This window comes from Rhinopithecus roxellana, chromosome 6, assembly GCF_007565055.1.
Source record: "Rhinopithecus roxellana isolate Shanxi Qingling chromosome 6, ASM756505v1, whole genome shotgun sequence".
Taxonomy (NCBI): domain Eukaryota; kingdom Metazoa; phylum Chordata; class Mammalia; order Primates; family Cercopithecidae; genus Rhinopithecus; species Rhinopithecus roxellana.
This window is the reverse complement of record NC_044554.1, coordinates 55,632,025-55,646,301: the sequence shown is the minus strand read 5'-3', so window position 1 is coordinate 55,646,301 and position 14,277 is coordinate 55,632,025. Positions and strand designations below refer to the sequence as shown.

General features: G+C 38.3%; 1 protein-coding gene across 3 annotated transcripts in view; it reads right to left on the bottom strand.

The window, feature by feature from the left end:
• Positions 1-14,277, bottom strand: part of DGKI (diacylglycerol kinase iota) — a 467,119-nt gene that overhangs the window by 122,237 nt on the left and 330,605 nt on the right. For all 3 annotated transcript variants that reach the window (XM_030932674.1, XM_030932675.1, XM_030932676.1), the window contains exon 21: positions 11,012-11,112. In XM_030932674.1, coding sequence (XP_030788534.1) covers positions 11,012-11,112 — 101 coding nt within the window. The remainder of the gene's footprint in view (positions 1-11,011; positions 11,113-14,277) is intronic.

The window sequence follows — 14,277 nt, the reverse complement described above, 5'->3', positions numbered from 1 at the left end:
GAAGGGGCTCCAAGCCTCTTTCGGGAAATCTGAATGAGTAAACAAATTATACATGGACAACTTCTATGAGATGTAAAATAGGGCGGTCTCAAATAAAAACATGTCTAGCAGCTGACAGTCTGGGGACATCTCTAATTCTGCTTATAGGTGACTCCAGGAGACTAGTAGTGGACCAGTGATTCAGGAAACCCACTCGGGACTAAGACTGTTTTCCACCAGTGTGAACTAGGAAAAGCCTGTCGTTTTTATCCACGTAACCAGTGCATAAAATTGTGGTTCTGAGTCAATCTGCAAAGATATTATTTTCAGATTAGCTTACACTTCTGTCCTTGTTTCTGTTTAATTCAATCAATGGATTGCTCTTACTAGCAATGGCTACATTTTAACAGTGAAGGGAGAGATGAATATATAAGAAACACACATTCCGTTGAGAATCAAACTCTGAAGTTTTCTCTGCTGACTATAGTGTCAGACTAGAAGTGACAGCCAGAAATTGAGATGGCTTTATATTCAGGTTTCCACTTTTAATTACTCAAATTCCAAATGGAGAATGTTTGGCTTGGCAATAATTCATCAGCAAGAACTTTTAAGGAAAGGTCAGCATTCAGCTTTTAGGTTTCCATTTTACTTTGCTAATTCAGACACTTCTGAATAATCAACTTGTATTCCAATTCCCTGAATTTGGGATAGCAGGGAGATCAGGTCAAAAGATATAATAAGAGAAAAACTTGAGGACTAGTGCTCATTTAAGCTGAATTTCCAGTACTTAGAACAGTCTTTGATACATAGTAAGTGTTTAACAGACCATTGTTAAATGAAGAGTTGAATGAACGAACTCAAGAATTTTGGTCTGTGGGTGGCTCCTTCCTGGCCTTAGTTCAAAAATCAGGTGCTGAGTTAATTCATAGCAAGACTCTGTTTTCAGAACTGAAACACTGCATTCATTCATAGCAAGACTCTGTTTTCAGAACTGAAACACTGCATTCATGTTAGGATTGAGGCACTCATTTTCCCAGAAGCTGAAAGTTTGCTGATAGCTCACAGCTAAGTCCTTCTCCGGAAAGGATGATACCTCACTCAAGGTTTATCCCCTTCCAGGGCAGAGCCTGATCTGTATCCAATAACCCTTGCCTCAATTTAGAAAACTCAAAATGGCTGTCCCAGGTCCAAAGGTCCCTGTGGGAGTCCTCTGTTGTGACTACAGCAAAGCTTAACTCCTCTCTCTTATTGGTCCTGCTTTTCTTGCCCTGCACAGCTGTGGTTCCCTCTTGGGAAATCCCCAATAAAATCCTTGCACACAAAACTCAGTCTTAGAGTCTGTTTCCCCAGAAATCCACCCGATGACAAGAACTATGACTGCAAATTCTTTTAAATTTGTCTTTATAAAGACGTAGGCTGTATACTAGAGAGTGTCCTGGATTAAGAGAGAAAATGTATAATTTCTTATTAAAATCCCGTCACAGCAATGTAACCCTGTGTGAGGCAATATTAAGTGCCCTTGTGATGATGCATGTGGCCAGCGTATACAACAGCCCTCTGTAAATCATGAAGCCCTACGAAATTATTGGGCATTATTATTTATTACTAAACAGGATAGCTGTGACTATGCAATGGCCAACACTGCATGACTCAAACCTTAGGAAGATATTAAGTGAAAGTAATAATTTTATACAAAGATCTTGGAAGAAAGTCTTCAAAGGGAAGTCTAACTACCATCTGAGCTTACATTCCAGAGTAGTCAACCTGCTAAGATAGCAACCGAATGGACTAGGCTGGTCTATAAATAGTAAGAATTGGCTATAATTTTGAGTATGTGTTACACAAAACAAACCAATGAAAAGGGAAAATATTCTTTTGGGCAGAGACTTAACGATCTACCGGCAATTGATTGCTCTCATTGCCAAAGGCTAAGTTTTAACAGTGAAGGAATTATCAAATATCCTCATCAACACTTTAGGCCCATTTCCTTGTATGAAATCTCACATTATTAACTTCTGATACAGCACAGCACCAGAGCATGTTTTATTTTCTTATAAATAAAGAAAGCCTTTAGGTCATAAACAGAATTAGATGGCAAAGAGGTTTATATTAATAATAAGATCATATTTCCACCCAATATTCCCCTGGTATCAGAGTCCTTTAAAATTAGAAAGACATAGAGTAGGCTCACCTATAAACCAAGACAGCCAGAAACTGGCAAGTCAGTGATGCAGTCAATGATCCACTTCCAAAGTAAAGCTCAGCAATCCTGCCCAACCCTCTCACTGTCTCTCTCCTCAAGTTATTTCAAACCTTCCTGTTTTTTTCCAGAACACTGATACTATCCATTTCCAACTTTCAACTAGTAAGCTTGCTTCTTCTTTTACTGAAAAAATAAAAGCAATCAGAATAGAACTTCTGTTTCTCCCTAGCACCAAGTACACCAAGCTATCTGTATCTGTACTCATTGCTCTGCCTTCCCTTGCTGTACTTGGGAGAACCTGCCCCACACTCCTGCCCACAACCTTCCAGTGCTCACCAGGTTCCATCTTACCACCTACTCAAAGGCACTGCTGCAGTTGGCCCTCTTCTGAATCAAGTTCTCTGTATAGCGAATCAGTCCCACCAGCATACACATATGCTGTACTATCTTACAAATAAATAAAAAAAAAATCCTCCTTTGATTCTACTATATTCTTTTCCAGTCATCATCCCTTTTCTTTCCTTCGTTTTATAGTTAAATACCTTAAAAGAGCAATCTGTGGTGAATTATAATTATATCATTTAATGAAAGGGATGTGTTTTAAGGAATGTGTCGTTAGGTGATTTCTGCGCTGTGTGAACATTATAGAGGGTACTTACACAAACCGAGATGGAATCACCTACCACACATGTAGGCTATATCGTATAGCCTGTAGTTCCTAGGCTACAAACCTGTACAGCATGTTACTGTACTGAATACGGCAGGCAATTGTAACACAGTGGCATTTGGGCATCTAAAATACCTAAACATAGAAAAGGTGCAGTAAAACTACAGTATTAAAATCTTATGGGACCACTGTTGTATATGCAGTCCATCATTGATCAAGATGTCATTATGCAGCACACATCTGACCTTCATTTGACCGTATTTGCACACAAATCCTTTCTGTGCACCTTCACCTTTTTCACTCCACAATCTTGTGAGGTTACCACTAACTACCCTCTACCCCAATCCAACTACCAATTCTTAGTGTGCGTCTTACTCAACCTCTCTGAAACGCTGACAGCTAGACAGCTTTTATGAGATATTTTTCTTCTCTTGGATTCCAACAAACAAGCTCTCCTGCTGTTTTTGTAGCTAACAATAGGCTCTTCCTTGGTCTTGCTCCTTCTTGGTCTCCTTTGCTGAATCCTCTGCATCTTCCCTACCTCTATTTACCAAGTTGCTGAGGTCAAAACCTCAGAGGCAACTGAATTTTGCACTCTTATGCAATACAACTAATCCATCATCTCATCCTACCAGCATTACCTCCAAAATGTAGCCAGAATCTAACTGATTCTCTCCAACTCTACTACTTTAACTGCCTCACTCCTATTGCCTGTCACCCGGAGAACCATATTAGCCTGGTACCTCCTGTCCTATTTCCATCATTGCAACCTGAAAATTTTCTATCTAGTAGCCAAATTTATCTAGAATAAATTCAGGCATGATACACTCCTCAAGTAGTTCCAACATCTTCTCATCACACTCTGAATAAAATCCAAAGCCTTCTCCATGGCCTATTAGCCCCCTCCATGTGCTGACCCTTTAAAATAACTTCCTATCTCCATTCAACTAAGCAGGTTCCAGTCACATGGACATCCCTTCTATTCATTAAATAGAATAAGGATGCTTGGCCTTGGAACCTGCCATTTCCTCTGTCCGGGGATACTCTTCTAGAAATCCACATATACATGCACTCTTTTTGTTCTGGTCTCTGTTTAAATGTCACTTCTTCAGAAAGTCTCTTGTTGACCACCTTATCAAAAACAGGATCCCCTGTCACTGTTCTGCTTTACTTTACTTTACAGCACTTGCCGCCATATTGTATTATTTATTCATTTGTCTGTCTCTCCACTGGAACATAAGTTCCAGGGCAAGCACTTTTCCGTATTCTGAAATAGTACTAGAAATAAGGTAAGCAGCCAATTAATATTTATTGCATTGATGAATGGATGATTTATTTGAGGTTGGAGGAAGATCTAAAAACAGAAACTTGCCCAACAAACCCCAGTGTGATCAACTAAGTCAAAGTCAGTTTAAATGTAAGAAGACATTTGAAATGGAATTGTGAAAGACCGAAATATAAATTTTTACTTATGTTATTAAAGATATCTATATGAAAAATAAGAAGTACTACTTGGAGGAAACAGAAAACACAGTGATAAATAAGTATTCAAAATGCCAGCCCCGTAGACAGTTTGAGTTTTCTGTGCCTCAATTGCTTTATATGTGAAATGGGAATAACAATACTATCTATCTATCACACTGAGATGTCGGGTAAATTAAATTACACAATATATGTAGAAAAGACATTTCCTAGCTCACAGCAATAGTACAATGTGTGTTAACATTATTATTATTATTATATTTTTAATAAAATGATAAATATACAGACAAGAGATGGGAAAAGACAGTAAAAGAAACTAAGCACAAAACTCTGGGTAAACGTCAAATCGTGAAAATAGGAATAAACATAAACACACTTGCAAAAAGGAAGGACAATGCTCTTCAGAGGACAAACTGACATCATTGACCTCCTCAGACAGATTTCAAATTGGAAAGCCACCTCTACCAAATGGAGGCCTAATCTCTACTGAACAGCCCTGTTGTCAACTTGTTAAACGAGGGGGAAAGATTCCATTTTAGATGAAGCTATTGATAGGAAAAAAAAAATCAGTGTTTTTAGCAAACTCTTGAAGCACAATGTACTTACATGGTTTCTAATACTCATTATGAATGACGTTGGAGCTTTAAAAACTCTACTAAGGAAATATGCTGGTGAAATATTTTTAATCCTATGTAATTTCTATAAAACTAAACATTATATTATAATCTGTTCTTAAGAAACATCGAGTTTAACTACTGCATTTAGCAGATAAGGAAACAGAAGCCTGAGGAAGACGAATGCATTGCCCAGGTCACACACCTAATTAGTGGTTAGACTGACTTTTCTCATTCTTGCTTATATATTTTATCTTTCTTTCATTATTTAAATGACGTTTGCTAGAAAAAATAGGTACAGAATGTTTCCATAGCCCCATCACAGTTATTATCACATTTTTTTAAAAAAGAAAAAACTCCAGAAAATCAGGAACGAATTCTGGTTTTTTTTTCTTCCAACCGCTGCTCACAGTAAGGACTCAATAAATGTGCATTGAATAAACTACATTGTAATATTGGATTTTCTAGTCTCCTCTTTCAATGACTAACATCTAGTGTGGTATCTGATATATAACTGATACAAATACAGAATTATTGAAAGTATAAATGCAAGAATGGTTGAATGGCTCTACCATTCTGGCATAGTTAACAAACTCAGTTGAGCTCAAATATGCAAACTGGAAATAACTTTTAAAATCTAGTGATCCACCTCCTCTGCTCATTTTGAAAGTGGGTTAGACTTAGTGACTTACTCCCAAAGAATGGAGTAGGGAAGGGGAAAAATATTATAACTCTATGGTGAAGGAACTTGGCAAATACCACCTTTACCAAATGATCAGGTTAACATCAACAGGGATGTCATGTGGATATTGGGTAAGTCTTGACATGATGGGACAAAAAGCCTACTTCACCTCTACAGTATTCTTTCCAAAAACCCATCAATCCAGTCTAATTATGAGGAAAACCACAGACAAAGCCAGATTGGAAGATATTCTACAGAAGGTAGTATTCCCCCAAGACCATCAAGGTGAAAGAAGGAAAGAAAGAGAGAGAGAGAGAGCAAGCTGAGAAATTGTTACAGATCAGAAGAGACTGGGGAGCTATGACAACTCAATGCGATATGGTATCCTGGATTTGATCCTGGGATAGAAATTCCAAAAGTTTAGTTAACAGTAATGTAGCAGTATCGGTTTCCTTGATAAATGCATCATGGTAATGTAAAGTGTTTAACAACGAGAAAAACTGGGGGAGGAATATACAGGAATGCCCTGTATTACCTTTATAACTTATTTGTAAATCTAAAATTATTCCAAAATAAAAAATTTGTTTCAAAAAATTCAGTGGTGGATAACAGATGGCACACTTAAGAGAATGTATTAGGACTTACAGAAGGAAATCTGCAGGTAAACATTCAGATCATCCTATATGGGCATTCAGTATTTACATGCTTCATGGATTTAAGTATCTTGTCATTACAGCAGATATTTATACGAGTAGACACAATAAAAGTAAATTGAATGATTTAGTTACACTTTCTTCCCATAATCTTTCTGTGATATTTACTAGTATTTTCAATTCTATTTTTGAAAGTAAGAAAGTGGGTTGGGGGAGGTGGCGTGCACAGTTTGAAATGAGCTGCCTCAAGCCAGGAAGAGTTCTGCATAGAGGAAGTCAGCCTCTACGACCTCCTTTGAGTCTGGCTTTATGGACTTGCAGACTGATGAGCACTGTGACAGCAGGGCCTCTCTAACAACAACCTCCACAAGCATCACAGCTACCATTTTTGGAGAGCACGGTAATGTGCCAGACTTCACACCATGGGTTCCATATACAGCATGACATTTAACCCTCAGCACTGAATGGGGTTATAATTATATTTTCATTTTACAGATGAGAGATCTGATCATCAGAATAATTAAATGACTTTGTCAAGGTTGCAACTGAGATTCAAACACCAAAATTTCTGACTTTTCTACTAAATCACCAAAGAAGGAAATTCCATGAGGGCAAATGCTTAACTAAATACCTAGTTAGGGTACAATCCTAGTATCATTACTGTTAACCAATTTATTGATATATTATGCATTATATGTTATAAACATCCAGATAATACTGAATTATACTGAGATCATGTATGTGAAAGCATTGTCAAACACTATATTTGATATACAAAACGTTAATTCCCTATCCTTACAGACTACATCTGTTTTCAATTGGCTCCAAGCTCTTTTTTACTGCTTGTGTTTTAGACCCTAGATCTGTGTAAATTATCATGGCAGTTTAAAAGTACAGAATAAACTGGTGCCCAGAGTGAAGTTTAACCAGTCTGCATGGGAATAGAGCTAAATTTGGGGGAATATCAAGTTATCTCAGATTTTTAAAAAATGTATCATATGTCAATGATTCTATTCTGGGGTTAGAAATATAACAGATTTTTAAAAACAGGTTATCCTTTGCCTAGATTATATTATTATAAGTTTTATTAAGGACACACTTGCCACTTGTATACTTTTTTTTTTTTTTTTTTTTTTTTTTTTTTGAGACAGAGTCTCGCTCTGTCACCTAGGCTGGAGTGCAGTGGCACGATCTCGGCTCACTGCAAGCTCTGCCCCCCAGGTTCACGCCATTCTCCTGCCTCTGAGAGTAGCTGGGACTAAAGGCGCCCACCACCATGCCCAGCTAATTTTTTGTATTTTCAGTAGAGACAGGGTTTCACCGTGTTAGCCAGGATGGTCTCCATCTTCTGACATTGCGATCCACCCGCCTCAGCCTCCCAAAGTGCTGGGATTACAGGTGCGAGCCACTGCACCCGGCCCCACCTTATATACTTCTGTTTATGAGAGTGATTTTCTGATATCATTATTACAGATTTGTTTTAATTTTTTTAATATGGCCACTTTCTCTTTATGCTCTACTTCTTAAGTTGAATAGACTGTCCCCTCTTGCAAACCACAACTATTATCTGAGGGTTGGTAAATTCAATGCAGTGAGGAAGACTTTTAGTGTCTTACATAAGTCTGAAATTTATCAGCAAGAGCTGAAGGAAAGATTGACAAGGACTAAATTTTTCCAGGATATTATTTTAGAAGGATTGACCCCCAGTGAGATGGGGCTAAATGGAAGAGGAATGGGAAACATCTGAAAGACTATAGTCATCTTTCTCTGTGCTAAAATAAGCAAAGCAATTTAAAGGGTTGCCATCCAATATTATCAGGGAGCCCTGCATTACGGACAGAAGATGGGCTTTGTTACACGACAAACATGCAAGCTTATTATCTAACGTGAACAATGAGCAAGATTCTGCTAAACATGATGGAGAAGAACCACAGTTTGCCTGAAAATATCACTTGGTACACCACCAAGAAATGGAACTAACTTCAAACGCAGTGCCACACTACTGCTCTAGCTCAGACTTTGATGACAATAAATGAATGACCTAAGAGGACTCACTCTCTTTGTTCTGGGATGCAGGTCTGAGTACATTCCTAGAGTCCCTTTTATCTAGATATGTTGTGCAAATTTCACTTAATTAATGCTTCTGAAATAACATTTATTTTGGCATGCACCTCATAGATGGACTTAAACTTGTTTTCTCTTTATACTCAGTTTGAGCCCTGTCAGCCTTCCCATGAATCTGTATTCTGTTTCAAGCTGGAACCAGGCTAAAGAGCAAAGGTTAGTAGGAGTGAATCCAGAACCTCAAAGGATAAACTTTGCTGAAAAACCACAGGTTAGAAGCACCATCACCACATATTAAAAGTAGAATCACTGCCGGGCGCGGTGGCTCACATCTGTAATCCCAGCACTTTAGGAGTCCAAGAAGGGGGGATCATGAGGTCAGGAGATTGAGACCATCCTGATTAACATGGTAAAACTCATCTCTACTAAAAATACATAAAAATTAGCCAGGCATGGCGGCGGGCGCCTGTAGTCCCAGCTACCTGGGAGGCTGAGGCAGGAGAATGGCATGAACCCAGGAGGCGGAGCTTGCAGTGAGCCAAGATTGCACCACTGTACTCCAGCCTGGGCAACAGAGCAAGACTCTGTCTCAAAAAAGAAAAAAAAAATATAAGTAGAATGATTGAGTTGGTCACTTTTACTTCTAATCCTTTTATTGTTTTCTTCAAATCCAAATCATTGGAATGAGTTTTTAAATCTTCAGAATAACTCCTTTATCCCCTCTTTGAGGTTTCTTTGTTCTTTGGGGTCCCAAAGACACTGTTGAATTTATTTGGCTTACCTTTATGCCATCACTTCCCCCCATTTGACTTAAGAAGTTTCTTCACGTAGAGATTTTATCACATATGCTGAGTAAAGCACTTGCCAGAAAATGTCATCTTCTTGGAAAAACTCAAACCACAATTACCTCCAGCAATGGTGGACAGATAATGCCACAGAAAAGATAAAACAGATAATTGAAAGCTACAGATAAGCTTCAAATCTCATTTCACCTAAAAATTTCAAACGTGTTCCCACTCCAAACTGAATTTCTTCCGAGTTGATGGTAAGTTGCAAAATATTACTTGAGATCTGTTATCTTCTTTTAAGAACTGTTAGCTATTTGTTTGGAAGCTTAAAACAAGAAAGAACATAAAACACTCTTCTTTATGATTAGTAACCTTTAGAAGTCTATTTAACTTACATTGTAGCTACACTTCCCATCACAGAAATATATGTCCATCACTTTATGGATCAAATTAGATTGTATGCTAGTCTGTCACTTATAAGCTCATTTATATTAGAAAATGTAATATGTTGTTTACAGAAGGAAGAAATCTAGAGGTTTGGGGAATTGCGCCTCCTCCAGCTCAGACTTTCCTATCGAAGGAAATGAGTGTAAAGTATGGAAGTGAGAAGGCTGGGGAGAAACTAAAAGGTATTGATGTCTAAGGAAAACAATGTGAAGGGTTGAGGAAGCTGAAGCAGCTGAGAGAATTAAGAAAGAAAATTCACAGCAAATTCTCTAGTAGATTCAGTGATTAGGCTACCAGGGATATGGCTCCTCACCTCATGCCAGTTCCAGGTTGTAGAACCCCTATACCCAACCCTGGGATTATCCTTGGACCTCAGAATTTCCATCCACTAAAGCTTACTTTAGATCAGTCTCAGAAACCAGAGCTCAGAAAAGACCATCCCAGGAAGGCTTTCCTACTATTAGTCCTGCCAGTTTTAACTATTTTCATCTTTTACACAGGTAGTGAGGTCTACACTTAGAGACCATTTGGGGACTGGGTTCATATAAGTCTCTGGTTCTACATAAAAGTCATTTATTTATATCAGCATCATTAGCTATTCCCTTGGACACCAGTTTGCCTTATTTTCTTTGACTTTATTGCAGTTGACTATTGACCCCCACACTTAGGAAGGAGCCAAGAACCCTAATATCTAACACTCTCATGGTCTTAACTTCTTCTGGCTTATTTTAACCAATTACCTCATAAATTATTATATAGACAGAAATTTAAAGCAGTGATCAGAATGTACCAGAAAGTAAAAAGTGTCCAAAACATACTGATTGACTAGTGAGATGAACTAACAATTAGCTATGTATTCAAAGAAGCATACAGAAAATACAAACAATGAGAAGCAATTCATATGTTGACTCAAGTGTAGGTTTCAAAAATAATGGCACCTCATCATCAATGAATCACTTTATCATCACAACGTTCCTGTAGGCCCTTCTCTGACTTTATATAATAGCATAATATCTACAGGTGCTGAATGTGCCTCTTTGCCACACCTATGTGACGAATGAGGGCAGTGTTTGCTAACGCAGCCTCCAAGAAGAGATTTGTGTTCTCAAGAGTTTTCTGGATGGTGCTATACCATTGGTATCACCAACTTTTTGCTTTCCTCATTTTAGGCAACTCTGAGACTAAAGTGGCGAATAAGTCAAGAGATCCTGACTTGGCATCCACAGCAGAATGATTTTATTCAGCTGCTTTCCTCTTCCAGTTCCTTTTTCTGTAGCCCATACATTATCACTTGGAGCTCACATGTTACTATGTTTCGCTTCACTTCTCTAACCATGATTTTCAGGCACAAGGATAAATGAATCTACCCATCAAACCAAGGAGGATCAAGAAGCTGAAGAGAGGCTGATCGCAAGAAATCAATCCAACTTACAAGCTTCCCGGAGTTTCTCCTTGTCATAGTGGAATCCTTCATAGTCTTGCAAACTGATTTTGTTCACCCGGATCCTCAGACGATCTGGGACAGACTGGGGACTGCAAAACAAGAACCGAGTGATCAGACACAAATGAGAGAGCAGAATTGGTAGCCATGCACCTGAAGGACTAAGGGCAATATTGTCTCTTCATGTTTAGAAGGAAGAGTTCACATTCAAACTAGAAAGGTGGGTTCCTTATCAGAATTGAACAGTGATCTGGAGAACACTTCTCCAGAAACCAAAAGTTGCTGGAATTTAGGTAAAAATATGGAAATATGCAGAAAAAGCCTTTGGAGACCACTTTTATATTGTATTTTCTGTTGATGTTTCAAAACATTTAATAAGACCATGTGCTTGTTACATAATAAATTAGATTCAGCGAATCTGAAATAGTGGGAGGTGGACTGGAGCTATAAGAACCACAGACAGATATGCACATCACAGTAAGACATGGTCAGGAGCAGCCTGACCCTCAGAGAGATGGAAAAACTATCTTTAAAAAGCAGACTAAGAGTCCAGAAGCCACAGGGCTGAGACTGAAGTAGCTCTACACAGCTCAATAGCCTCTGACAGCACCTCAGTCAAAGCGTAATACAATAAACACTGCTTGTGATGGTGGCTCTGAGCATTCCAAAATGAAGAAAAATGTTTAAATATAGACAGTGTTCTTTCTTTAGGAAGATAATGAAATGTGTAACTCATTTTGAAAGAATTCAATGAATACTGACTCCAGACACATATTAAGCAATAAAATGGTGCAGTACCAAACTTTCTGAACATCTATTCACTCCCTAAATGTCTATAACTCAACTCCTTGATTTTCTTAAGCAATATTTTGAAAGTGGTTTAATCTTGGGCATTAGTTGAGTGAAATAATCTGGTTTTCATCACCACCACGATGGATCAATACATTTCTTCAATATATTAATATAACACAATACCTACTGGTCTTTGAATACTACCTTATACTGGGATTTCATTGGTTGAGAGGATTTTCTCATACAGAGGCTTCTCTTTTTTTATATATTAAATGGTGATAAAAGTCACCACTGACTAAAGTCATTGACTAAAGTAGAAAGAATAGCATTATTCTTTAATTTTTCCTGTAAAGAAGGAAAAGGAAGGAAAGAAGGAAACAGAGAGAAATAAAAAAAGAGAGAGAAAGAGGGAGAGAGAGAGGAAGGGAGAGAATGAGGGAGGGAAGGAAGGAAAACAGGAAAGTTAAGAATAGATGAAAGGAGGAAGTACTATGTCTACAATATTAGGACACCCCTCTCTACCTTCACTTCAAACACACACACACAGAAACACAGACACACACCCATTTAACTTCAGTAAAACTCTGGAAGAGGGAGTAAAAAAAATCTCATTCTCTTGTCTAAAGCCTCATTTTAGTGCAAAGTATAGTAACTCCCTCCATATGGAATCCTATTTTACTCACCCAAAATAACACATACATAGCAAACTATAGATACATATGTGCACACTCACACATAGTACATTCTCTCTCTCTCTCTCTCACACACACACACACACACACACACACAGAGCGAGAGAGAGATTTAAACTGTGGCTATTTAAAAGTGTAGATATACGTGCACAAATTCTAAAGAGATGGTAGACAGGTAAAAATGTCTGAGGTTCACTGGCTTAAAAAAATCAGTATAAAACTACAGAGATGGATATTTCTGGGGGAAATTTGAAAAGACAGATTCAACAGCTCTATTGATCCATCACTCAAAGTGTGTTTGTTGAGTATTTACTTTATATGACCATCGTACTGGACATCAAAAAGGTATTGACGAATCAAGCCGAAGCATTTCAGTTGTGATGGGAGATATAGCTTGACAGTATATTTGTAGATACAGACCTTCAGTTAGCAGAACAGACCTTGAATATAATGAAAACTCACAACATCATTTACAGGTAGGGAAAGTGAGGTTCAGAAAGATGAAGTGATTTTAAGGACACAGAGCTACTAAGCAGCAGTGCTAAATGCAAAGCCTTGGACCCTTCACTCATCAGTTTCACGTTCTTTCTCTGCTCCTCTGAGGAGTTCAGATTCTCTTGTCAATGGATAAATACCAAGAATCCCATGGATTTGACAGCAAAGCTATAAAGTCTGGATTAGCAGAGTCTGATGATCTCTGTGTGCTGCTCAGATTTCTTTCTTTACCAATAAACAATCACCAGGCGGGGTGGTTAAGTAAACCAGAGAACACTGGGCAGAGAGTACAAATGAATGTGTAGGTCTTTATTCATTTAGAGAGAAGTGTGGCTACAACATGCTGTGAAGTGAAAAAAAGTCATGAACAATTATATATGGCATAAGCTCCTTCATATCAATTATGGACTTCAGGAGTTTGTATATGCAAGAGAAGTGCATGGAGACATGTCTAACAAGCTGTTGCAAGTTGCTATCTCTGTATGGTGAAGCCTGGGCATTATCTTATATCAAGTATAATTTTTAAGGAACTGACATCATTTTTAAAGGCATGTCCATATGTAAACAAACAATAATGCAGGACAAGAATAAAAATAATGCCTATAGCAAAGAGTGTTAGGAATTAGATGCAAGTAGGGAGGAAAAAATTTATGCAATTAACACCACACAGTGTTCACATTAGATTTTTATCACCAAAAGTGTCTAATAATCCCTTTATTTCCAAGTTCACTCAACTGATCTGCAAAGATTATAACTAGAAAATATTTTCCTGCACACATAGCAGATAAGAGGGAAGCTGGAACCATAGAATGTAGTGGCCTATCAGACCCCAACAGAAGTTGAGTGGGGGCAGATGTTGAATGAACTCTACCTAAGCAATTTTTTGAGATAACAGTAAATCTAATGGCAGTGGGCTTCAGTCTTCTCTACTGGGCTGGAGGTATCAGGACTAAGACCTCACTTGAGCAGTACTTGTAAATGGGAAACGAGATTTGGAGAATGACTGCTGACCAGTTCCTGGACCCTGCTTCCTAGAGCTCCCCAATTTGGGGCTCACCAGTGTGTATCACCTTTCTCAAAACCCATAAAGTGGCTGCTCCCTGTCCACATGCATCTACCTCCCAGGTTCTCATCTATGCCCTCTGATTCCAACCCATGCACTGTTGTCTCCTGAACCTCTGGCTGCCCACTACTCTACCCTAACTTCCAGGGGGCACACCATGGCATAAAACAGACACTATTATTTGAATCAAACTTTATAGATCCTAAATGAATTCA